The following is a 25529-nucleotide window of genomic DNA, read 5'->3' on the forward strand; positions in this document are numbered from 1 at the left end:
GCTGCTGGGACGCATAGCCTGAGTTTGGTGGTGCTGACCCCTGACCTGTCCCCTGTGCTGCCGAGCCTGCCTTGGCCTGCTCAGTCATCTGACTGATGATTTTGTCTCCTGCGCACTAATGGTTGTCCTGTCCTGCCCCTTCTCCTGATGCTTCGAGCTCAGCATTTGATGCAGGGCTGTTCTGTGTCCCCTGCCTCTGGTCCTGGCAACCAAGGCCTGGGCCTAGGTTTGGCGAGGGCCAGACAGCACAGCACAGCCTACAAGAATGGGGGCCAGGAGTGAGCTTTAGGGACTACCCAGTCTGGTCCACCCTGGGTGAGGGGAAGGGCTGGGGAGACCATGGGGGCAGCCACCAGCCCTCAGCCAAGGGCCTCCTATGGTCATCTTGGAGAACAGTACACAAAGGAGAAAGGCCCCTCTTCCTTCTGCCTAGCTTAGATTCGGCTTGCTGTGCCACTTCCTGGTCTGCCCAATGAGAGAGAAAGAGAGAGGTGAGGGCACTGTGAAGTGGGAAGGAAGGCTCCCAGGCCTGGCACCTTCCAGGGTGTGCCCGGGTCCCACTGAGCTGCGGTGAAGCGACAGCAGATGGTAGACTGTGCCATTCCGCAGCGAAGGCTCAAGAGCAGCGCGCTGGGCATGGAGCGGGCCAGGAGGCAGGTGACCCCTGTGTTCCAAACGGCTCTTTGTTCCTGGACACTGGTGGGTGGGTAGGCAGAAGGTGGGGGTGGATACCCTCAGGAGCCACAGCCTGGCTCCTCCTTACAGCCAGGGACCCCTACCTGCAAGGTCCTCCCTGGTCCCTGCTGCCCACACACGTGCTGGCCCAGGGCCCTCTCTGTAACAGTGGGGGGAGGCAGCCCCTTGCCCCAGGCCTCAAGTATTGATTGACCTCTCCTTGTGCCAGGAGGTCCCGGCTGGGTCTGTCTGGACTCAGAACCCCCCGCTCTCCGAGCTGCTCTGGCTGTGGTAGCTGGGACTAGGGGTCTGGGAGGGGCTGCGCGTGCGGCTGCGGGTCCCACGACTCCGGCTGCTGTAGCTTCCGTGGCTGTGGCCCGGGCTGGGGCTTCGACTGTGGCTCCTGCTGGAGTAGTCACTGCTCAGGCAGCTGGAAGAGGAGGAGGGGCTGGGCCGGTAGTAGGGGATGGGACGCTTTCGGGCACTGCGGGGGAAGAAAAAGTTTGATTACAGGCCACCCAGGTCTCTGGCCTCTGCCTGTCCAGGGCTCTCTCCCATCCCATCCCAGCAGTGACCAAGGTTTCTTGCCTGTCTTTCCAGAGGCCTAGCCTTAGGGACACCCCTGCCTGGGGTCATTTGCTGATTGCACAAGGATGGTTTTGGTTCTTTCCTTGCCAGCCTTCAGGGCAAGAGCCCAGGTCTCTGCTTGATCTGAGACTAAAATCTTAGCATGAATATTTCAGTCACTGCCTCCTGACTAACTGGGATGACAGGAGTAAGTAATCAAGCAAAGCACAGCCTGAATAAAACCTTTTTTTTTTTTTTTTGCCAGTCTTGGGGCTTGAACTCAGGGCCTGAGCACAGTCTCTGGCTTCTTTTTTTGCTCAAGGCTAGCACTCTACCACTTGAGCCACAGCGCCACTTCCCACTTTTTCTATATATGTGGTGCTGAGGAATCGAACCCAGGGCTTCATGTATACAAGGTGAGCACTTTACCACTAGGCCATATTCCCAGCCCCTGAGTAGAACCTTTTGTTGGTGCCAGTACTGGGGCTTGAGCTTGGGGGTCTGGGCGCTGTCCTTTAGTTTGTAGCTCAAGGCTGGTGCTTTATCATGTGAACCACAGTTCTACTTCCAGCTTCTTGTTTGATGTTTAATTGGAGATAAGAGTCTCATAGACTTTCCTACCCTGGCTGGCTTTGAACCAGGATCCTCAGATCTTAGCCTCCTGAGTAGCTAGGATTACAGGCATGAGCCACCAGTGCCTGGCTTGAAACTTTAAAAAATAGACACACACCAACCATGTACAGCTATGGCCAGGCCCTGCTTCTCTGTCCCATGGAATTGAAGGCTTAGGCTTGTCAGGTCACTCAAAGGGAACAGGAAGGAGAACCCTGGCCCCTGCTGTCTAAGGTGGGACCCAGTCCCAGTCCCAGTCCCGCTGGCCCCTCACTCCTCACTCAGCAACCGCCCGCTGGCCCGGAGTTAGTGTGAAGGCAGGAGGCTAGGACCCAGAGAAAAGAAAGTAGTTAAGTGGGCGCAGTGCCCCACCTGGGGTTAATTCTGAGAAAGAAAACAGGTGTGAGTTAGTGGGAGGAGGAGGCAACCTTGGGAGGGGGCCAGGTGGAAGGCAGGACATCTGGCCTGTCCTATCTTTAGCAGTGGGTGGGAGGCCCGAGCAATGCCCTCTCCCTCAGAGACCTGGATCAAGGAGGACTAGGAAGAGCTAATTTGATAATCGGATGCTGTCGGAGTTGAAACCATGCTTGGGGAACATTCCTATTGCACATGTGTGGTAACTGAGGTCCAGCAGGGTGGTCCAGCCCCTGGAGGCTGCCCGGCAAGGCAGGGCAGAGCCGGGCCCTGAACTCTGCCCTGTTCCATCCAAGGTTTCAGCTTGATTTACACGACGGTGGAGACTACCACTGACCATGATTTCCACCCCCTGGCACAGCTGCCCCTAGACCGCAGCCGTGCCCCCTCCTCCAGCCCGCGGGGGGCTGGGCGGTTAGTGAGAAAAGGAGAGGTAGAGGCAGACAGATGGACGGCTGACCAGAGCCAGACCAGCTCACATGGGCGTCTCCCCCGCGGCCTGCGGGAAGGGGTCCACCCGGCCCCCAGGCCGGCCCCAGGCCACTCAGCAGGCTGGACCTTGAGACGAAGGAGAGAAGGCGACGTCAGTGTTCGCGGTCGGGTGTGGAGACAGACGGGCTCCAGGGATGGCGGGCTCCACGGGGTTCAGCCGAATACCGGGCGGCTCCCGGCGCCTCTGCCTCCCACCAGCCCTTCTCCTGACCGTCCCCTCCACCCCTCTCCTCCTCCGCGGACGCCACGCCCCTGGCGGAAGCCCCGCCTCAGAGCAACCCACAGGCCCCGCCCCTTGCGGAAGCCCCGCCCCTGAGCAGACCTCAGGACCCGCCCCCTTGAGGAAGCCCCGCCTCCTAGCAGGCCGCCGGCCGCTCCCCTTTGTGGAAGCCCCGCCTCCGAGCAGACCGCCGCGGGCCTCGGTTCCCCCGCCCCGCCCCGCAGCCCCCTCGTACCTGGTGATGCGCCGCGGCTCCATGAAGCTGGGCGAGTCCCGACGCCGCTTGCGGATTGGCGAGTAGCTGCGGGACCGGCGCCGGGCGCGGGCGGCCTCCGCGTCCGCGTGTCGTGCGCGGCCTTCACTGTCCTTGTCCCTGCAAGGCCCGCCCGAGGTGAGCCGGGAGGCCGCGGTCCCGCGCCCGCGCCCCGCCGTGGCCGCCTCCCCGCGGCTTCGCACCCGGGCTGGGCTCCCCACCGCCCCCGCCGCTCGCCCGGCCGCCGCTTCGCGGGCACTCACCGGCCGAGCGCTTTCTTGGGGGACGGCGAGCGGCTGGGGCTGCGGGCCCGCTTCTCCGCGGAGCGCGAGCGGGATTTGGAGGGCGACCGGCTGGAGCTCCAGGAACGCGGATGCGGGCCCGGGCTGCGCGAGGAGCTCTTCCCCTCCGGGCCGCCATGCCTCCCGTGCGGGCCCGGGGACGGAGAGGTGCTGACGGGCCGAGCGCGCGGGGGCCGCTCCTTCGTCCTGGAGAACGAGGCACAACGGGGGCTCAGAGTCTGTGTGGGGGTTGATCAATGAACGCGGGGGAGGGGTCGTGATCCATGGACGGGGATCCGTGGGAGCTGATCAGTAAACGGCGGGGGTGATCCATGGACGGGGATCCGTGGGAGCTGATCAGTAAATGGCGGGAGTGATCAATGAACGGGGGGGGGGGGGAGTGATCAATGAACGGGGCCCCGCGCGGGGTTGGGGCGGAGGCCGGCTCACCGTTTCCCATGTCCTCGCTCAGAGCCCGGCTCGGGCCCCGGGCCCAGGGCGCCCCTGGCGGAGTCGCTGCTGGAGCGGGCCCTGCTGAGCGAGCGCGACGAGCCCCGGGGAGGCGGGGGCCGGGCCCGCCGGCGGCCCCTGCGGCGGGGCGCGGACGCCGAGGACCGGGAGCGCCGCCGCCGCCGTCGCCGCCGTCTCCGCCTGGCCTCCGGGCCCGCCGCGCGCGGGCTCTGGCTGTCCTTGCCCCGCGCGGGCGGCGTGGGTGCGGCGGCCGCCACCTGGTCACGGGCCCTGGGCGAGGGCGAGCTGGGCTTCTAATGGGGAGAGAGGCAGAGAGGGCACGGAGGGGCGGGAAGGAGACGGAGATGGGCAGGGAGGCGCCGGGAGACAGCGGAGGGAGGATAGAGGGAGAACAGGAAGAAGATGATGGAGAAGCAGCAGAGGGGAGAAGATGGAGGAGACATGGAGAAGCAGAGGGGAGAAGATGGTGGGAGAGAGATGGAGAAGTAGGGGGAGAAGATGGAGGAGAGATGGAGATGCAGAGGGGAGATGACAGAGGAGAGATGGAGAAGCAGAGGGGAGAAGATGATGGAACGGAGATGATGGAGGAGAGATGGAGAAAGGGCAGATGATGGAGTAGAGATGGAGAGCAGAGGGGAAATTGAACCAGGCAGAGAACAGATCCAGAGACAGAGGACAGACAGGTGCAGGGTGGGGTGGGGGGAGAAAAGGGAAGAGGGCTTTCACCGGGCCCAGGCGCAGGCCGCCAGCATCGCACACACGGGCCCCGCGCCTGCCCTGCCTCTGCCTCGCTTAGTGTCCACCTTCTGGCCTCGACAATGCAGCTCATGCAGGGGTCTCGGCATGCAAAACACAAGAGGGACGGAGCAGTGGGGGTGGAAGCTGCAGGGGATGGGGAGGGCTCCAGGACGGGCACCGGGGCTGGCACTGCCCCCTCCCGCATGGGACGGACGACTCCCGGCAGAGAGGAGAGAGAGGGCGGCTCAGGGAGGCCAGACCAGGGCCAGCCCACCAGGCCAGGTTCCCCCCCACCCCAGCGCAAGGGGGGGGTGGGCAAAGGGGACGGAGGGAGGTCACACGGCACACAGAGAGGGGGCGGGTAGGGACAACTGAACTGAAAACTCAACCGAAGAAAGGGAGGAAAAACAGAAATAAAAAGAAAAAAAACAAAAACAACCCCCCAAATGTCATTAGATACTAAAATCAAAAACAACGATCTCCTGGGGAACCTGACATTTTTTTCTCTGTTAATATATATAGTTATTTTTTCTTTGTTTTGCAGCCCTGTGGAGAGCTCAGGAAGTGTCTGTCAGTAGCTGACCCGACTGTCTTTCTGTTTCTCTCTTTTCTTTTTATTTTCTTTTTATTTTTCTTTACTTTTTTTTTTTTAGTTCTGATTTTTAAGTCCCTCTTGGTTAACGTCCACTTACCAATAAAGTGGTACTTCCTCCTTTAGTAGGTAAGTTGTGTAAAAGAAGGGAAAAGTGTGGTAGCATAAGTTCATCATTAGATTCACAAAATGCAAGAGAGATAGAGAGAGAGAGAGAAAAACGCAACCACCCACTCTAGGCCTGAGGAGGCCGCACCGCCTCTGGAGGGAGAACCAGCAGGACCCAGCTCTGGGGCCTGAGCTGGGGCCTCTTGGCTGACGGCCAAGTAGAGATGCCAGGTATTTATTTATTTGTCCAAGAGTAGAGTCAGGACACAAAGATCAGGATACAGAAAACCAGAAAGGGTACCTGGTGTAAGGCTGGGAACCCTGAGCCTGAGAACCTGCTACTACCTCACCAAGGGACCCCTGGGAAGCTACTTCCTCAGTCTGGGCCTCAGTGTCTCCATCTGCAAAATGAGTAGTATGTCTTGGCTTTCTGATGTCTCCTCCAGCTTAAATATTCTTCCACCCCCCACATCCTTCCTTGCCCAGAACTGACCCTCCTCTTGTCCATTTGCCTCCATCTTGTCAGAGCTGACACTACTTTTATTTATTTTGTTGGTAGTACTGGGGTTTGAACTCAATACCTGTCTTTGCTTAAACAGGTGATCTATTATTGGATCCATGCCCCCACCCTAATGCTTGTTTTTTTTTTAATAGCTCTGCCCCCTCCCCCTCTCCCATCTTCGCCAGCAACTTGACTTTGAAAACCACCAGGGGTAGCCGATGTTTGACTCAATTCCATAACCTCTGATGTTAGCATATAACCTAAAGACCAATAAGGCTTAGATATATCCTTTATTGAAGAAGGAAGAATTTGCCTCACAAGGTCCAGGGCCAAGTGGCTTGTGATTGGCAGCTGAGATAGCCAATGAACACTAGACATAGTGTTGTAGCCCAAAGCCTATGGGGCCATGACAACCAGTGGGAACTGGATGTCCATTTGGGGCCTAGGCAGGTTTAGGTAGGCAGAACAGATGTTATCTAGTATCCAGATGCCTCTCTAAGCAGCCTTGACTTTCTTGATTCCAAACTCACCCCTTGCTCTAGGCTAGGAGAAGGTAAAGGTTGAGTTGCTGAGCGATGGCCCCTTTGAGATGACTGTCCCTTGATGGGTCAATATCCCCAGGAGATCCTTGACTTCCTACCATAAGATGACTAATACCTCATGGCCGCCAAGCCCCAGCCAAGGTTCTCTCATTCAGCAAATGAGAAGGACACCTGTAGGATTGTCAAATTTGTCCTATGCCCGGAGTAGTGAGAGTGTCAAGTGAACAGTCACCAGGCAGGGGCCCCTCAGGAACCACGTTAACAGGAGACACCTCCTCAAAGAAATCCCTGGCTTCTCTGGTCAGGGAGGCAACAAGGCCAGTGGGCAGAGTGCTATGCTTAGAGCCAGGACTCTGATGTGAATGTGGCTCCCATCCAGAAAATGTATTTGACCCACAAAGGGATGGGCAGTAGGGGGGAGAAGACCAAAGCCATGAAAGCCCCTTCAGACAGATATGTAAGTACCCCTCGACTTTCCAGTTTCTTGAGCTGAAAGTGGACTAGAGGAATGGGAACAAAAGAGGTCTGGGGGGCTGGGAATATGGCCTAGTGGTAAAGTGCTCACCTCGTATACATGAAGCCCTGGGTTCAATTCCTCAGCACCATAAATAGAAAAAAGCCGGAAGTGGCACTGTGGCTCAAGAGGTTGAGTGCTAGCCTTGAGCAAAAAGAAGCAGGGACAGTGCTCAGGCCCTGAGTCCACGCCCCAGAACTGGCAACAAAAACAAAACAAATAAACAAACAAAAAAGAGGTCTGAGTTAGCCAGCCAATGGTGGCTCATGCCTGTAATCCTACCTGCTCAGGAGGTTAAGATCTGAGCACTCTGGTTTGAAGCCAGCCCAGGCAAAGTCCATGAGACTCTTATCCCCAATGAACCACTAAAAAACTGAAAGTGGAGCTGTGGCTCAAAGTGGTAGAGCTTTAGCCTTGAGCCAAAGACGGCACTTAGGCCCCAAGTTCAAGCCCCAGGACCAACCAAAAAAAAAAAAAAGGCGATTTGAGTTGGACAGTTGCACACCCTAATATGGTGTGCCTCTAATCACTGAAGTCTAGGTTCCTAGGCCAGATCCCCTGGGCTGAGCTACTTCTTTACTAATAAGTCTAAACTCTACACCATTCTCATCAAACTCTCATTAAATTCAAGCCAACTTGTCTACCCCATTCCAAGTGGAACATAGTAGATCTGGGGTGAGTCAAGTTTTCTGTAAGACTTTCTGGAAGGTCCCCTGTTGAGGCCCTCAGTTTTCCCACAGATCAAATGGTGATAACCAGTCTTTTTTGGGTTGGCCAAAATATTGAGACACATGACTCCTTTATAGACTAATAGGGTCAGAAGAAGGCAGGAGGGCTTGAGGCCCTATGGAGGAGGTGTCCTGAGGCCCAGGATGGCAGGGGATTGGTAAAGGTACTTCAGGGTAAGGTGGCAATAAAGCTTTTCCCAGGGGAAGGCTCCTAAGACCATTCACGTTCTTTCCACTCTCTCCAAAAGTCCTGAAGAAAACAGTTGCCATGATCTGGCCAGAGGCTGAACCTCCTCAGCTTAGCTGAGTTGCATTCTTCCCAGGAACCGAGGGGACATCAGAGGCCAGATATTATAGAATTTCATAGCTGGACAGGACTGTGGTAGCCAGAGGCCTCCTAACAGATCCCCCATGACACTTGCTGTCTGTGGCTCTCATTCCTCTGACCCAGGTCTTCTCCCTGCTCCTCTCCCTCCAGACCCAGACTCCTTACCACAGCCGGTCCATTGCCCACTGCCTCTCTCCTTCCTTGCCTCTCTCCACTCCCCTGTGAGCCTTCCTCTGACCTCTGAGTTCTTTCCATGTGTCATATAAGCCAGGCCAGGCCTGGGGTTACGATGACACCTGCCTTCCACTTGTCCCTCCTGCCTTTTGTTTAGTTCTCACCTGTGTGGTGGGGCTGTGAACCCAGGTCTGCCTGGCAGTGAGGAGGAGCTCAGACAGAGTTGGCTTTGTGTAAGCATGAATGAATGAATGAGGAAATGAGTGAATGGGTGAGTTTATAAAGGAGACCTCACCTCCCTCTGAGCTTGGTACTGCTTACTGGTTGAGTTTTTCTTTGGCTTTATTTATTTACTTCTTTATTGTCAGTTCTGGGCCTTGGACTCAGGGCCTGAGCACTGTCCCTGGCTTCTTTTTGCTCAAGGCTAGCATTCTGCCACTTGAGCCACAGCACCACTTCTGGCCTTTTTCTATATATGTGGTGCTGGGGAATCGAACCTAGGGCTTCATGTACAGGAGGCAAGCACTCTTGCTAGTAGGCCATATTCCCAGCCCTTTCTTTGGCTTTATGATTTTTTTTTAAGGTCATGGGGAAAAGACAATGCAATGGAAGGATGGAGGACAAAAAAGACTAAGATACATTGCTTTGGCTCCCCCTGGGTCTCAGCTACCAGTGCACCTCTGCCTGGGTCTTCTCAGGTGGTCCTGGAGGACGGAGCTTCCAAGCCCCCATTAGTTGAGACACCTCTATCAGGATAGCATCACTTTCCTCTCTCTCTGATGAGCAGCTTCCTCATCTCCTTCCCAGCAAGCATCACCAGGATTTCCAGAACACTTTGAGCCCATGAATGCCCCAGGAATAAACGTGGGGTGAGAAGTAGCTGGGCCGTCTCTTTCCAAAACTGGAGATGGCAAACCACCTGGGACCTCCCCCTTCTGTAGCTGCTTCCAGGGGGCAGGAAACAGCTGAAATGGCAGGGAAGATAGCGTCCTCCAGGACCCCCTTCTGGCCCCTCTGTGTGACCAGATAAACACTGAGCTGGGAGTCTGCTTTTGTCTCAACTTCCCTACTAGCTACACAGATGACCACCATTAAATTGCCCAGATTCAGAGATGGAAACATATGAGATGTTTGAGGGAGACTCCTGCCAGGTTGGGGACTGGCCTAGGCAGGGAACAGGTAAGCTAAGAGTCCACTCTACTCCCGAAATCATCCCACAGAGACTTGGCTGAGAAGGCCCCCAAAGTCCAGCTCCTACTCTTACTTTCCCTTCCCCAAAGATGCAACTGTGAGGCTCAATCCCTTACCAGCAAGTGCCCCCGGAGTCCTGCACTTCCCACCTCCAAAATCCACGCTGCTGCCAGCGAAGGACCTGGCACAGGTGGCCCCAGAGAGCTGATAGCCTCTTTGTCCCAACCTCCGCAGGAACTTTCTCTAGTATCTGGAGGTCAAGAGCTCCAGCATACCCCCCCACCTGCCTATTTATTGCCCGGTAGGTCCTGAGGGTCAAGGGCCAGTGTAAGCAAATCCCCAGGGACTGGCAGGGATGAAGGGTAAGGGGCTTAGCAGTGACTCCAGACAACAGAAATCAAATTGGCCCAACCAAAGCATACAGTTCAAGTTCAAGACGGGACACAAAGTTGGAATGCTAAACCACACAGAAATGCATTCAGACAACAAGATGAGAAAGAGAGGGGATGGAAGAAGGCTGGTGGGGAGGGCAGGGGATGGAGAGAGGATGGAAGGGCAGGGGAGAGGGGAGGAGGATGTACCAATAAAGTTGGCAGGGGGGCAAAAGTAAAGAAAATCAAAAGGACAAACCAGGAGACACAGCTTTGTAGCTCATTTGGAGAGAGTGAAAAGTTACAAATGAGTAGTCACTAAAAGAAATAAAAGGGAGAAAAGGGAGGAGGAGACTGAGAGAGAGAGAGAGAGAGAGAGAGAGAGAGAGAGAAAGGAAAACCACATTCAAACCAAGCAGAGTGGCAGGGCTTATCTGAGATGGAAGCGAGTGAGCGAACACTGGATTTGGGATACCTACCTTCTCAGTGGTCAGGGACAGGAATGCAATAATAAAAAAGAAAAGAAGGTCTCTGCACTGGGAATGCAGGATGGGGGCAAAGACAGCGACTCGAAGCCAGACTCCCCTCTAAGCCAGCAATTGGGCAGCCAGTGTGTAGCTGGGATTTTTCTGGTCTCTCCCCCTGGGGGGAGGGGGACAAGGTTCTTGCAGACATTTCTGTTTGTGTATTTTTTTTTAATGTTTAAATTTTGAACAACAGGCTCCAATAGCAAAGCATCCCTTAATTCTTTACACAACCAAAAACAAAACAAAAAAACCCTCCAGAGGGCATGCAAGAAGCAGCTGATGAAAGGCAGAACCACAGGGTGGCTAAAGAGGGGCTGGCAGCATGGGAGAGAGGCCCATGTCAGGAGGGAAAGAGATGAAGGGGGAGAAAGACAGACAGACACAGAGGAGAAAGAGGAAATAGAAGGACAGAAAGCATGACAGAAGGAAACAAGCATAGAAAGGCAGGAAGACAGACAGGTAGACCCCGAAAGAAGAAAGCAGTTTAAATGAAGCCAGGGAGAGGGGACAGGGGTGTGTGTGTAGGTGTGTGTGTGTGTGTGTGTGTGTGTGTGTGTGTGTACATGCATTTAAAAGGGAAGGCAACCTAATGTACAAATTGGAGGATGGATCCTGCCTCAGATCAGCCTGGGCTGATCTGTAACATTTTAGCAAAATCTCTTTCCCTTGGCTTCTAGCTTTGCCTTGGGAACGAAGGGGAGTCTTGCTTCCCTTGTGACCCTCTTACCGCAGCTTCAATCACTGTTCTTGCCTGAGGAAGGGAGTGCAAGGCCTGGGGCAGGGCAGGTCAGGAGTGTCACACTTCTGAGGCTGCCTCCTGGGTGAGCAGGAGACAGTGTAAAGGAGAGGAGACCTGGTATCCTGCCTCAAGGGCCAATCTTTGACTCTGCTCAGTGAGCCTGGAGGAGCACTGAACTGGGAGTTACAAATCTAATGACCAAAGCATGGTTCTTCCCCAACCTCTTGGACTCTTAGGGTCACCCTAGGCTGCCCACCATGTTACGGAATTTGTGACAGAGAGGGGCTTTGCTCATGAGCCATCTCTGCCACCCTTATCAAGTGTTCTACCACTGAGTTCACAGCAGCCCTTGCCTAGCATTGCTGATTTGAGAGGCAGGTTGGGCCAGGATGGGGGAATACTGTTCCCCCTTTGGTGTGGCCGAGTGCTAGGCTTCAGAAGGGCAAGGCTAGCACCAGCCTGTGCTTGTGGAGGCTTGCAAGGAGGCCAGCCAAGATTCCAGGCAACACTGGACTTAAGAACCTTCCCCGTGTCTGGGAATGTGGTCTAGTGGTAGAGTGCTTGCCTAGAATGCATGAAACCCTGGGTTCGATTCCTCAGCACCACATATGTAGAAAAAGCCAGAAGTGGCGCTGTGGCTCAAGTGGCAGAGTGCTAGCCTTGAGCAAAAAGAAGCCAGGGTCAGTGCTCAGGCCCTGAGTTCAAGCCCCAGGACTGGCAACAACAACAAAAAAGAACCTGCCTCATGAGGCTGGCCAGTCAGTATCACATGGCTGTGAGGCTCCCTCTAGTGGGCACCTGAGGACCGGTGCTTGCTAACTGCCAGTCTATCTCAGTACTTTTGCCATTTTGTCTGCATATGCACACAGGACTTGTGCACAGGTGGAGTGGGAAGGTTGCTCAGATCCCAGGGCCATTATTCATTTCTGCACATGGAATCTGTGAATCTATTTTCCAACAGTGCTTTCTGCATCACAGTAACCACATAGCATAAGGGCCATAGTAACCTGATCTTTAGCATGGGCAGGTCCCAGTCTCAAAGAATAGAAAGAGCTAGAAGCATTCATGGGCATCTGGAGGGTCCCTGGGGAGGGGAGAGGAAGCCTCCTTTTCCTCCTTCCCCCAAGTACTTGTTCTCCTGGGATGTCTTCGCTTCATTACCATCTCTCTAGAAAGGGCTGGGGTCTACTTTGCATCTACCTCTTAAAAAGCTGTGCAACCTTGATTGAGCAGGTCATTGTGCTTCTCTGGACTGCAGTGCACTCTTCTGTAATACCAGAGGGACTTGCTTGGAGCCAGCATAACACACGGATGATGAAGGGACTGAGTAGCTGTCCACTTTACCCATCCCTGTCATACTCAGCTGTGTTTTATTGAATTGCACTGAGGAATCTCAACGAGTGGGGGTCCAAGAAGGTCCCTGGATAAACCAGGAAAAGTCTCTTCCCTTCTCCTGGATGTCCCAGCTTCTTGCAAGACCCTATATAGACTTGGAAGCAAGGAATTTTGTTGATTTAAAAGTTGAGGCAGGGGCTGGCTTAGTGGTAGAGTGCTTACCTAGCATGCATGAAGCCCTGAGTTAGATTCCTCTGTACCACATAAACAGAAAGAGGCAGAAATGGTGCTGTGCTCAAGTGTCAAAAAGAAGCTCAGGGACAGTGCCCAGGCCCTGAGTTCAAGCCCCAGGATTGGCAAAAACAAAAACAAAGAAGTTGAGACAGTTCCAGGTACCCAGGTTTGAGGAGTTGCTAGTGGGTAGAGTTGTCTTCCCTTTTAAATTCTGACTCCAAAGGAGGAAAAGTTAAGTACAGAGAGATGTGTATTGATTAATGGTCACTTGAAATTGAAAGGAAAAAAAAACATCTCAGCATGAGGAAGAAAGGTTCCCACAGTAACACACACAAAAGCAAAATTCTAGAACAACACAGAAGATGTGGGGAGGAAAAACCCAGAGCGATAGTTTGCATTTCTGTACATTTAACAAAAAGGAAAAATCATGGAAAGAAAATACCAACAAAAACAAAACAATAGGAAAAAATGACATAAATGTCCCCACCCTCTTCCCTTGCCAACTAAACAAGAAATGGAATCACAATATTACCACGTTTCAAATGGGAGGCTAAAAAACAAACAAAAACATAGACGGGGTTAAAAAAAATGTTGAGCTTTTCTTTTCTTTTTTCATTTGTTTCTCTCTCTCTCTCTTTTTCTTTTTAAAGGTAGCATCCAAAACTCCACCCCCAATTCTTTTGCCCAGACATTTTTTTGTTCATAGCCAAGCCTGTGACACCCTAGTTCCCATCTCACCTCTCTGGATACAAGAGAATCAACCTGATTTAATTCTTCAAAAATCTTTTTCAGGCAAAGAGGAGGGTCTGAGTGCATCTTAGTGACCTAGGATGTTCTAGGCCTACGACATTCCCAGGGCCAAGGGCTTGGAATAGGATTCACAGTCAGTGAGTGCTGTTTCTGGCACACTCTTAGGCAATGAGACACAACAAAGGTTCCTTCCCCCAAGGAGGCCAGATGCTAGATCCTCCTCCCCAAATGCTTCTCATCACCACTTTATCTAGATGCCGTTGACATTTTGTCTGATCCTTGCTACACTGAGGGGAAGGGAAGGGACCTAACTTTCAGGCCTGGCTTGAGAGAAACTGTGTTTCTGTGTCTCTCTGGAGGCCCTAGGAGGATGTGGTGCTCAGGTGAAGGTGTTCTCAGCACCCAGCACAGGCAGGCAGAGGGTGACCACAATCTTTTGGGTTGGCCCATTGGTTTTTGCCATAGCTACCTGTGCTCTTCCATCCCCAAGACACATCCAGGGACATCAGTGTGACCCTCCCCAGATGGCCCAACCATACAACAGTCCCCACAGCCAGCCCAGTAACCTGGCACCCTTTCCAGGTGGGAGGGTATAATGACAAATCATGCCCTACAAAATCCTTGAGACCATAAAGCTTCTTGTCAGCTGACCTGTACTTTCCTTTCTGAGGCCATGGAGTAAGGGTATTTCAGAAAAGAAAAGGAGTAAAAGAAACAGCCAAAAAATCAAAATGAAACTGACCAACACATACAATTGTTTGCTGGTAAGGCTTGGCCTGGAGAGTGGCAGTTCTCCTGCTCCTGAATGAGGGTTTGGGGTAGTCTGCAGGACTCCCCATCCTGCTCCCACGCCCACCCTGTGTCCTGGTACACTGCAGCCCCCCCCCCCCCGGGCCTTAACCCCACACTTTATGACCAGCAGACAAAAAGGGTCTGAGCTCCCAGCAGCATGGGGAAAGGCTGCTCTGCCATTGCGGCTACTGCCCGCAGGTCTGGAAGCGAGTGTGTCCCCCTGGGTGACGCTTTTGAGGACGGTGGAGGTGTGGAGCCCCTGAGTGAAGGCTCTGGGAGACAATTTGGGCTTTGGGAAGTGACTGCAATGGGGGACACCGTCCAGGTGTGGGCAGTGCCTCGGGGCTCAGAGATGGGGAGAGGCAAGTAGGGAGGGGAAAAGGCTCAGAGAGGGGCAAGGGCTCAGTGTGGGGGGGATGCTGGGGCCCACATGGCCGCTCACCTCCGTCTCCTGTCTGCCCATCCTAGCGACGTCTACGCTCTATGCCCCCCACCAGTTCCCCTGGAGGAAGCAGGAGGCCTCGGTTCCTTCCCAGCTCTGCACCTGACTGAGTGCCCCCCGACCCCGTCAGCACCTCTCCAGCCTTCACTTCTTCACCAAGAACGAGGAGTGGGCCAAGCCTGCAGCCCCGCGCACCCTGCCGTGAGGACCAGGGGACACCACTACAGACATGGACTGAAGCCAGCGATGCCCAGCCCAGGTGGGAGGAGAATGAGGCCACGCCCTCCGACGCAATGCCCCGCCCACGACGCGCTCGAGGTCCCGCCCAGTGACGCACTGTGTCCCCACCTCAGGGTCCTTCCCCAGGACGCGCCCGAGGCCCCACCCCGCACGCACGCACGCACGCACGCACGCACGCACGCACGCACGCACGGCGCCCACCGGCGCGGGAACCCTTTGCGAGGCCGAGCGCGGCGTACGTACATCGGGCGGGCTGTGCGCCGAGCCGGGGCGGCCGCCGTGCACTCCGCTTCGCTGCCTGCCGCCGCCGTTCTGTTGAGGCGACGCCCATCCGCTGCCGCCCGACGGGGAAGGCGACCGGCTCCCGCTGGACCGCTGGCTGCCCGTCCTCCGCGCGTCGCCTCGGTGCCTGGGGCTCAGCCTGGGGTGAGGCGGAGGGGCCGGCGTGGGACGCCCCCTCTGCGGACCTCCCCGGCCCCCGCCGCCCGGCCCTCCACGGTGCTTCCTCTGCGAGCTTCCCACCCCGAACAGCACAGGAATAGAGGCCAGCCGTGGCACCCCGGGCCCTCCCGGGGCCCACCCTACCTGCCCGGCGATCCGGAGTCGGTGCAGGGAGAGGACCCCGAGGGGCTGTGGGAGCTGCCGCTGCTGCGCCGGTGGGGCCTCCGGCCCGGGGACTGTGGATGAGGCCTGGCAGGGGCGGGGCGGATGGGAGTCAGCCTGAACATAAACTGTGCCCACCTTGTCCCCGGGGTTGCCGGCCTGCCCGTGGGCATCCAGTGCAGGCCTAATGTCTCCTATAAAAAGCACCTGAGCAGGGCCAGGGCTGCGGGCAGCACCTAGGTCTCTAGGCCCCTAGGGTTCCTAGGCCCAGTGAGAGTTAGGAAAGGGGCTTTCTCTTCAGATAATCCCATCCTCCAAAAACATGCTCACCTCTCACCTGCTGCTCTCCTGACAAGTGTTGTGGGGGGGGGGTGGGCAGGGGGGAGGACGTCAGAAAGACCCCAGCTAGAAAGAGCCCCAGACTGGGAGAAGACAACGGGCCTGGCTCCCAGTTCTGGCTCTGCCACTGGTTCGCAGAAGTTTCTGGATTCCTGTGTAGGTGTTAATGCTTACTCTGGACAATTTTTTTTAAAAAGTGCCAGTACTTGAGTTTGAACTCAGGGCCTGGGCTCTGTCACTTTGCTTTTTCACTTAAGGTTAGAGCTGTACCACTAGAGCCACAACTCCACTTGGAGCTTTTTTGGTGATTAATTGGAGATAAGAGTCTCATGAACTTTGCTGCCTAGACTGGCTTTGAGCCATGATCCTCAGATCTTAGCCTCCAGAGGACCTAGGGTTACAGGTATAAGCCACCTGCACTTGGATTAAAAAACAAACAAAAATACAGTTTCATCGTGTTGCCCAGGTTGGCCTGGAACTCTCCATCCTCTTCTAGTGCTGAAATTATAGGTGTGCTCCACTATGCTTATCCTAGAGAGTTGTGTTTAAAGGCCTCATTCTGGGATCCTAAAAGGCCAGGTTTGCAGGGAGGAGATGGGGTAGGAGAGTGCTCACCTCTTTCTCTCTTTGTTCTTTTCTTTTCTTTTGCTCTTGGGACTTCGAGATCTGCAAGAAACAGAGACCAAGTCTGATCAGGGCTGAGTGATAGGGTCTTGACACCTAGGAGCCAAGCTGTGCCCAGGTATTGACCTGAGATTTGTTCTTCTTTCAGGCCTGAGTCTCCTGATTCACAGGCACCTATCCATCCCTCCCTGTAAAAGAGGGCAGGATTTGCAGGTTGGGTGCTTCAGGCTTAAGCTCTGGCCAGAAAGGAAGATGACTGGCCCTTACGTATGACATCAGTATGTCCTGGGTCCCCTCCTCTCACACTGACCATCCCTGGCCCATCTCACAAGGGATTTAGGAAAGAAATGTTGGGTTCTTCTTGTTTTTGGTATTTTGATGGTAATAGAGATTGAACTCAAGGCCTCCAGCTTGCTAGACAGGCACTCTACCACTCAAGCCACGCCTCCAGTTCTTGAGTTATTTTTCAGATAGGGTTTCATACTTTTTCCTAGGTTGACTTGAGACCTAGATCTTCATACCTGTTGCTTCCTCCTACCTATTTTCTCTTCAGCAGCTGGGATTACCAACATTTGCTACACACATAGTCCCATTTCCCTGCTTTTAAGTGATTCTTCTATATTCATGTCTGGAGCTAACTGCCTCATCCCTTACATCTCTCTGGGGCAGATTCCAAAGCCTGACACCTTATGCCTTTGACAGAAGGATGGAGAAGCTTCTGATTAGGCCTCAAAAACCTCACCTTCCCCTACCCTCCCTCCAGGTCCTGGTGCCACCAGATTCCTTTACTCCTTCTGAGCCAAAAATGAAGAAACACAAGCACTGACATGTGCTTCCTACTGGAGCAGAATGCATGGGGCAGGCCTGAGAGGCTAAGCCTTCTGGGTTTCCCCTGAGGCTACTCTAGCTTTGGCCCTTTCCGATACTCCTGGTTGCTGGATAGAGGCTCTGTGCAAGCTGATGATGACCACTGGGGGGCAGTAGGGACCACATTAACTCATGGGTTGGGGGCGGGAATGATCGAGATTGAGGAGACTGGAAAGGCAAGATTGGGCGTCCAGTTCAGTCTCTGCCTCTACCTACCCAGGTGGCCTCTAACAAATTCTTATTACAGTGAAGGGGCTGGGGACTCTGCTCATTACTGGGAAGGGGCTGCTAGGAGGTGGACTAGAGGGTCTGGCTCCAAAGCTGCCCCTGAGATTGTGGCTGATCCATGACTCTGTCCCCCATGCTGAGTTTTCTACTCTGGGAGCATCCATCTGCCCCCCTCTGCCTTGGTGTCTTCCTTCTCCTCTACCCCAGTCTTTCTTTCCTCCCCCTCCCACTTCCTCCAGGGCTTGAACTCAGGGCCTGGAGCTCTGGCTTAGTTTTTAATGCTCAAGGCTGGCGCTTCTAACACTTGATCCACACCTTCACTTAGAAATGCAATAAATGAGAAATAAAATAAAAAATAAGAGGCTCTCAGATTTGTCTACCCAGCCTGGCTTTGAACCAGGATCCTCAGCCCTCGGCCTCCTGAGTAGCTTAGAATTACAGGCAGGTACCAGTGGTGCCCAGCTCCCCTGAGTTCTGAATAAGTCACAGTCCGGCTCAGGGCCTTTTTGTGGCCTAGTCTCACTTGGGTGGAGGCCAGCTCCCGCCTGGCCCCGCCTGGCCCTCAGGCCTGTTGGGGTCTGGCATCTCCCCCAGAAACTCCACCTCTAGCTGTAGTCTGCTGGCCTTGTCTCCTGCCCAGTGAGACTCAGCTCTGGGAGGCCCTGCCTGGGATGTCCCTTTCCCGGCGAATTCAAGGCCCTTCTATTTGGGAAAAGGGCACCCCCACAGCCACCCCCATACAGTGTACCCATTGGGTTGTCCGGAAGTTCTGGGGCGAGGGGCACCAAGCCAACACTGCCACAGGGGCAAGGCGGGGTTTGTAAACTCTCCTTTTGTGTGCGACACCCCGCATCCCCCGCCTGGCTAGGAGACTCCGCCCTCTCCATCATCAGCCTCCGCCCACGGCTCTGCGCGCTCCACTCACCTGTGCCGTCTTTTCCTCCGAGACCCAGAATCAGACCTGGAGGGTGAGAGAGAGGTCTGAGCCCGCCTGGGGCGGCCTGGCGGGGGTGTGGGGGCACCGATGGGCACAGCCCAGGTCTAGGACTCAGGGCGCGGTGAGCCGGCGGCAGGGCCGGAGAGGGAGGGAGGGAGAAGGGGGTACCTGTCTCTGCGGTGCTTCTTCAAGCTCTTCTTCTTCTTGCGCAGGGGTGAGGCGCTCCCACAGCTGCGGGCACAGGTGTGGCTCTTGTGAGTTAGCAGGGCAGCTGGGAATCCCTGATTTGGGAGCCGGGAGGGGCTCCTGCCTCCCCCATCGTGGGGGTGATCCAAGGCCCGGAGTTGAAGCGGGCAAGGTCGCTGAGGGGGGCCCCTGGGGGTGCTGCCTGCGGTGTCCCTCGTCACCTTTCCCCAGCCCCTTGGCTTCGTGAGCCAGGGTGGTTCCAAACCCAGGGTTCAAAGTCCCAGTGGTGGGATTTGGGGTCTTGGTAAGCAAAAGCTGACCCCCAGGCCATGTCTGGAGTGGACCTCCGGGGTGCCTAGGCCTGCTGCTCTGGGGGGGGGGGGGGGCCCTGCGTCCCTTCCACCCACTGCCACCGTCCCCCGGGCCCCAGCGCGCCCTGCCGCCTTCACCACTGACCTGCACTCCGACTCTGGTCGCCTCTTTTTGCTGAGAGCAGATGCCAGGGAGGAAGGACAGGAGGACAGGGTTAGTCAGGGCCCTAGAGGGCACTCGGGGCCTGGGCGTGGAGAAAGTTGAGACGGGGTAGGCGCGATGGGCCCAGTGAACACCCGCCCGCGGGGAGGGGGCACGGTCTGTGGGCCCCTGGAGGGCTTAGGGGGCGACCTTGGTGGGGAGGAGGGGGCGGGCTGGGGCGTGGGGGGCTCGGGCCTGTCTCACCGGCTTCTCCGGTGTCCGCCCTTCTTTCTCTTCTTCTTCTTGGGTGGGGGCGAGGCGGAGCTGCTGGACCAGTGCTTGGTCCTGGGGAGAATGGGGGTGGGGTGAGGCGCGGCCCCGCGCTGCCCTCCCCCCCGCCGCCGCGGCCGCTCACCTGTACCCCCGGTGCCCGCGGTAGCAGGCGGCCGGGCAGCCGCAGTCCGCGGGGCCCTCGTCCTCCTCGTCATCGTCGAAAGCCGCGTACCCCAGGCCGGGCTCGCCGCCCTCGGCCAGCCGCGGGGTCTCCGCCAAGCTGCCGGAGACAGGGACGCTGACCACCCGGCCCCTGGGACCGCCCTGCGCCCGAGGCCCGCGTGGCACTGGGGGAGGCCGGCTCGCTGCGCCCCAGCCCCGGAGGGCCGGGAGGGAGGGGGGACCCACACAGGTCCCCAGCTTCCTGGGGGGTCATGTTTTGCAAAAGGTAAGAAGGAGCAGCCATCCTGCCCCTCACTCCTTCTTCTGGACTCCCTGACCCTGCTCTTGCCCTCCATCCCCTGCTGAGCCCTCCCAGAGCCCCGATTCTGATCCCTGTGTCCCGTGGCCCCTCCTGTTTGCATCACTAATCTGTGTGAAAGAGCCCCTCTCCCCTGGCTTAGGATCCCCTATTCTCCTTATCACCCATATTGTTCTCTTCCCCTTCTTTCCTCTGGGCCTCAACCTCTGAAATATTCATCGCCTCCCCCTGCCCTCCCTTCTGCAGCCTCCGGCTCCTCTCCTGATGCCAGCTGCCTTCATCAATCATGCTGGTGGCAGGGGGGTGCGGGAGGGAGGGGCCTTCGCAGCCTCTGGGGTTTCCATAGGCTGGAAGCTCCCAGTGTTCTCAGCAGGGCCCCCCACCTCCTGCCCTGCTGCTCCTGGCCATCCTCTTTCATGTCTGTCTGTCTGTCCCAGTGGCTCTTCTTGGTTGCTCCCTCCCTACTGGGCCTAAAGCAGGGGTCTGCCATGCCCTCTGAGCCTCTGTCCTGGGTTGAGTGAGGATTGAGGATTGGGAAGATTTGCTGAGGTAGCAGGTGCTGGGCAGCCTCCTTTTCTATTGCACAAGCCTAGAAGTGACCTCTACAGCTCAGGTGCTGGGGTGGTGGGCTCCCAGGCCATCTGGCTAGCTTCAGCAGAAGCCCCTCCTTCCCAGGGCTGTCCCCTCCCCCTCCCTTCCAGGAGCTGGCCCCTCAGCTCACCCTCCCTCACCTAGGCTGGGGAGGGAATCCAGGGCTTGGAAGGTGGGCTGTCAGGATGCCCACAGACACACAGACCACACAGACACACTGGAAGCCAGGCATGACCAAGCTGGCCAAGCCTCAAGGGTTTTACTCTACAAGGAGGAGGACATTCCAGCTTTGAGCAGAGGATTAAGGGGGATTGTTGTGAAGCGCCTGATCTAAGGCCTGGCCATAACTGTCACTCCACACACTTGGTGGCCATTATCAGACAGTTGTCCTCTGATAGCCCTTGCATACCACTAACTCCTCTTCTAGCAGGGAAAAGAGGCTGTGACTCAGAGACAGACTCTGCAACCTGAAGACCCATTCTGGCCTTCAAGGAAGGTCACAGCTGCAGAGTAAATAAATTTTCAATCTGTGTAGTAGTGCACACCTGGAATCCCAGTATTGAGGATTACATGAGCTCATGTGGGATCATGAGTTCAAGGTCAGCTTGGGCTACATCCATCTGGGGATGTAGCTCAGTGGAAGAGCTTTGCCTAGTGTGTGCAAGGCCCTGGAGTCACATGGTACAGGGAGGATTTTCTAGGGTGATAGATTTGTACCATCCTCCTGCCCCCCACAGAACCAAGCATTCAAACTTCCCTTTCTTTCTTTCTCTCTTGTGCTGCCTACTGGGCTTGAACTCATGGCCTGAGCACTTTTTCACTCAAAGGTACCACTCTATCACTTGAACCACAGCTCTACCTCTGTTTTTTTTACTGGTTAATTGGAGAAAAGTCTCACGGACTTTTCTTTTTTTTTTTTTTTTGTCTTTCTTTTTCTTTTTTGGTACTGGGGATTGAACCCAGGTTCACCCAGGATGTTGCACTTGCTAGGCAAGCTACATCCCAGCCCTCTTATGGACTTTTCTGCTCAGGTTGGCTTTGAACCGCGAGCCTCAGATCTCAGCCACCTGAGTAGCTAGGATTACAGGCGTGAGCCACCTGTGCCCAGCTCACATTCCTCTTTCTGAAGCTTGAGGCCCACCTCCTGTCCCTGTCCCAGAATTTCTAGCTTCTGCTGACATGTCCAGCCCCCATGCTTCCATGCACACTCTCCATAGCTCATCAGCTACACAGATGCCGGACACAAAATATAGCCTTTCACAAAATGACAAAATATAGACAGTAAAGAGTGTGTGGGTGAGCTGGGGGTGGGTGGGGAAAGAGCCTCAGTTGATCCAGATACAAAAAAAGACCAAGGCTATTTACAAAATAAAATAGCTTCTTTGTGAGTGGTGCCTTCTACAGGACTTGTTCTGGCCTTCTGACAAATGTTCTTTTCCCCTCTATTCCTACCCTCCCTCCCTCTCTCCTCCCCTCTTCTCTCCATCCTGTCCTTCCCAGGGCCTCCTGCATGCTAGCAGATGTTCTGCTATTTGAGATGCACCTCTAGCCCAGTCCTGACCCTCTAAGTTCCCAATGCTGGACTTTGCTGAATCTCTTTGATGGACCTCTCTCCTCCTGTCCCTCCTTCCTCTCTCTGTGACCTCCCAGTCTGTTCCCATTGGCTGGGAGCACAGTGGCCAATTGACAGGGGATGGAGTCCAGATGTGAGGGAGATTCCAGGCAAGGGGTTGGCCTGGTCTGCCTTCAGAGGTCTCAGTGGTGGTGGGAGCAGGGATTACCCAGGCCTTGGAGTGGCTCATCTAGCATCTCACAGTGCAGGGCAAACGCGACTGCGTGACTAAGGTGGGTTTCCTGGCAGTATTCTGAACACTTTACATGAATTTATCTTATTTAATCACAGAGTCCTCAGAACAAGCCTAGTACATATTATTTCATATTATATATAGGGCAACATGCAATGTATAAGATTAGGTGTGAGCTGGTGCCGGTGGCTCACGCCTGTAATCCTAGCTACTTAGGAGGGTGAGATCTGAGGATCATGGTTCAAAGCCAGCCAGGGCAGGAAAATCCATGAAACTCTTTTCTCCAATTAACCACCAGAAAACCAGAAGTGGTGCTGTGGCTCAAAGTGGTAGAGTGCTATCCTCTATCCTTGAGGTGAAGAGCTCAAGGACAACACCCAGTCCCAGAGTCCAGAGTTCAAGTCCCAGGACCAATCAAAAAAAAAATTAGGTATGAAAAAAATAAGAATCTGAGCTGCTTGCTGGGTTGGCACTCTATCTCCAGCCCACTTCTTTGCTGGTTATTTTGGAGGTAGAGGGTCTCAGACTTTTCTGCCTGGGCTGGCTTTGAACCACAGTCCTTGGATCTCAGCTTCCTGAGTAGGTAGGATTGCAGGAGTGAGCCACCAGTTATTTTTGTACAATAAGTGTGGACAGAGGTTTGGGATGTCAGCAAGATTACTGCTTCCCAGACTAGTCCCACTGCTAAGGCAGAAGACCATCAGCCTTTGCTTTGGCCTCTCTTCTATCCTCAGTTTCTCTTCTAGCCAGGACAGCATGGGACATTGGTGCTGAGGAAAACTGAGGGATAATGCAAGGACAGCTCTTCTGAGCTGGAGCCAGCAGCCATCCCTAAATGCATGCCACCTTTCAGACATGGAGCTAGTCCACTTCCTGTCAGGGTCCAATGAGACAGCCTGACACCGTTCCTTCTAATGCAGCCTCGCTCGGTTTTCTGTATTTACTTATTGCTTTGATGGTATTGGGCTTTGAACTTGGAGCTGTGTGCTTGCTAGTCAAGTGATCTACCACTGAGTCACATCCCCAGTGCTAGTGGTGTGTGGGCTTCTGCCTTTCAGGACATAGTGGAAAGTAGGAATAACAGATGCAGAAGGGGCTGTGCTGGGGTCATGCTGTCAGTTATTACAATGTTGGGATTCTGAGCTGAGATCTGAACCATCTTTCCTCACCCTCTGTTGCTAAGCCATGGACAGAACCCAGGTGGGGCACAGGAGACTCAGTGAGGCCCCAGTTTGCAGTTAACAGGGTCAATAGTTCCTCTCCTGTACTCACCCCAGTTCCAAACCACCTGACAGAATGCCTAGAGAGACCCTGTAGTCGTGGACTGCTGCCCTCCCCCACCCAGGGGAGCACTCACACGTGGGCCCCAGGCCGGTCCTCCCTGGTGAGCACTCCCTCCTTTTCCATCAGCATCTGCCGGAAGGTTCCCACCTTCTGCCGGATCTCCTCCTCCAAGTACCTGCAGAGCACAGAGACTGTGAGGGCTTAGGTGCCTGTCTCCCCACTCCCAGCATACTCCAAACCCCAGCCCTGGCTCAAAGGAGCCGCCCTGCTGCCCATAACTTGACTAATCCTCAGCCCTGCCCTCAAGGAGTGACTGTTTTACACCAGTTCAACTGAACAAACAAACCAATAAACAAACAGACAATAAACAGCTTGGCTGCAGAGCCAGGAGGACCTGGAGTCTCCAGATCCACAAGCAAAACAAAAACAAAATGAAGGTTCTGAAGCCTGTTCTTTGCTTTTTTTTTTTTTTTTTGCCAGTCCTTGGGCTTGAACTCAAAGCCTGGGCACTGTCCCTAAGCTTCTTTTTGCTCAAGGCTAGCGATCTACCACAGCACCACTACTGGCTTTTTCTGAGTTTATTGGAGATAAGAGTCTCATAGACGTTCCTGACCAGGCTGGCTTCAAACTGTGATCCTCAGATGTCAGCCTCCTGATTAGCTAAGATTGCAGGCAGGCATGAGCCACCATATCCAGTCTTATGTTCATTTTGGCTCTCTCTACAAGCAGTCATGGTTGCTGGATTGTTGACCCCACCTTCTAGAAGGCCTTTGGCTATCTCTGAGCCTCATTGTCTTCCTGAGCTTTGCTGAGATGCCCTATGACTGGGCTGCGTTTGGGAGCCCAGGAGGCTGGAAGGACAGACATAGGTGTGGTTTAGGACAACTGGGCTCAGGTTGTATTTCAAGTCCTTAGGGCAGGTGCAAAAGAGAGCCAGCAACCTCTAGCTTTCCCTGGAGCTTCATGAATGAGTTCCACTTTGTTTCCTTGCCTCCAGTTTCCAGTAGTCTTGAAACGAAGAGAAAAGGACCCTAAACCTTTGCCCCGTTAGATCACACCTGCCCCTGCCCCGGCCCCATCCCTGACCCTGCCCTACTCCCAGCCACAGCCAGGTCCCACGCCCACACGGCCTCGCCTCGGTTCCCCAGCCACGCCCCATCCAATCTCGTCCAATCGGGAACTGGGCCACGCCCCTATCGCAGTCTGGCCCCGCCCCAGCCCGCAGTGTAGCGCCCGGCCCCGCCCACTCACCCCTGCTCCTCCATCATCTCCTGCAGCTCCATGCACTTGAGCTCCACGCGCCGCTTGCGCTCGTGGTCCAGGATCTCGCGGTGCGCGCGCTTCGCCAGCCCCGGCTCGGCGGTGCGCAGCTCCTCGTCCGCGCGCGGCCAGGCCCCGGACGAGGCGCCGGGTTGCGGGAAGCCGTTGGCGGCGTCGGGCGGGGCGGGCATGCCGGCCGCCCCGTTGTTGACGGTGGAGGACATGGCCTGCGGGCGACACCAAGGAGCGGACTCACCTCCCGCCCGCCTGCCCGCCGAGCACCGCTCGCCTCTGGCTAAACCCGGGGATTTGGGGCCACCCGGGCGCTAATCCTCTGCAGAGCCCCGCACTCCGTCGGCCCTCGGGCACACCTCGGGCGCGGAGGCCGGGCGGGACCCGGTCTGTAAGCCCCACCCCACCCCCGCTGCGTTGGGGTAGTCCCGGGGGGGGGGGGGCCCGCCGCCCCAGCCCACGCTGCGGGAACCCCATGCGGATCTGTTGTGTCCTTCAGACTCGCCCCACTCCAGCCCACTGTCCTGCTCCGTCTAGGGAGTCACAGGTGCTTCTGCCTTCCCGTCTGTCTACACGGGCCAACCCTCCACGCCAGTGTGGTTTCCATTCCCAGTGCCATCTGGATGACTTTTCCAAAAGCCCAAGTTACGGTGGCGAGGTGTGGGTCTGACCTAGATAGAAGTCCGCAGGACTGAGCCCTCCGTAGCTCTGGAAATACTGCTTCTAATGATATGACCAAACAGTCATGGACACT

At 55.5% G+C, this 25529-nt stretch overlaps 1 protein-coding gene across 1 annotated transcript; it reads right to left on the bottom strand.

The window, feature by feature from the left end:
* Positions 1-416: 416 nt before the first annotated feature.
* On the bottom strand, positions 417-24987 carry Srrm3 (serine/arginine repetitive matrix 3). Its single transcript, XM_048351233.1, has 14 exons — positions 24755-24987; positions 23577-23678; positions 19485-19622; positions 19334-19414; positions 19073-19102; positions 18599-18661; positions 18419-18454; positions 16390-16440; positions 15418-15522; positions 15076-15253; positions 3965-4278; positions 3497-3721; positions 3216-3353; positions 417-1159 (listed from the first exon to the last, which is right to left on the bottom strand). The coding sequence occupies exons 1-14, from the start codon at positions 24985-24987 to the stop codon at positions 931-933; spliced, it is 1923 nt and encodes a 640-aa protein (XP_048207190.1). The 3' UTR covers positions 417-930.
* Between the last annotated feature and the right edge of the window lie 542 nt (positions 24988-25529).

The sequence above is a fragment of the Perognathus longimembris genome, chromosome 1 (assembly GCF_023159225.1).
Source record: "Perognathus longimembris pacificus isolate PPM17 chromosome 1, ASM2315922v1, whole genome shotgun sequence".
NCBI lineage: Eukaryota > Metazoa > Chordata > Mammalia > Rodentia > Heteromyidae > Perognathus > Perognathus longimembris.

What these genes read in the sequence shown, in the direction of transcription:
- Srrm3 (XM_048351233.1), bottom strand. Translation starts at nt 24,987, where the DNA reads ATGTCCTCCACCGTCAACAACGGGGCGGCCGGCATGCCCGCCCCGCCC. An exon ending in GACCGGCCTGGGGCCCACGT is followed by an intron (nt 19,623 to 23,576) that starts GTGAGTGCTCCC and finishes TGTCTCCGGCAG; the next exon opens with CTTGGCGGAGACCCCGCGGC. An exon ending in GGCGGACACCGGAGAAGCCG is followed by an intron (nt 19,103 to 19,333) that starts GTGAGACAGGCC and finishes ATCTGCTCTCAG; the next exon opens with CAAAAAGAGGCGACCAGAGT.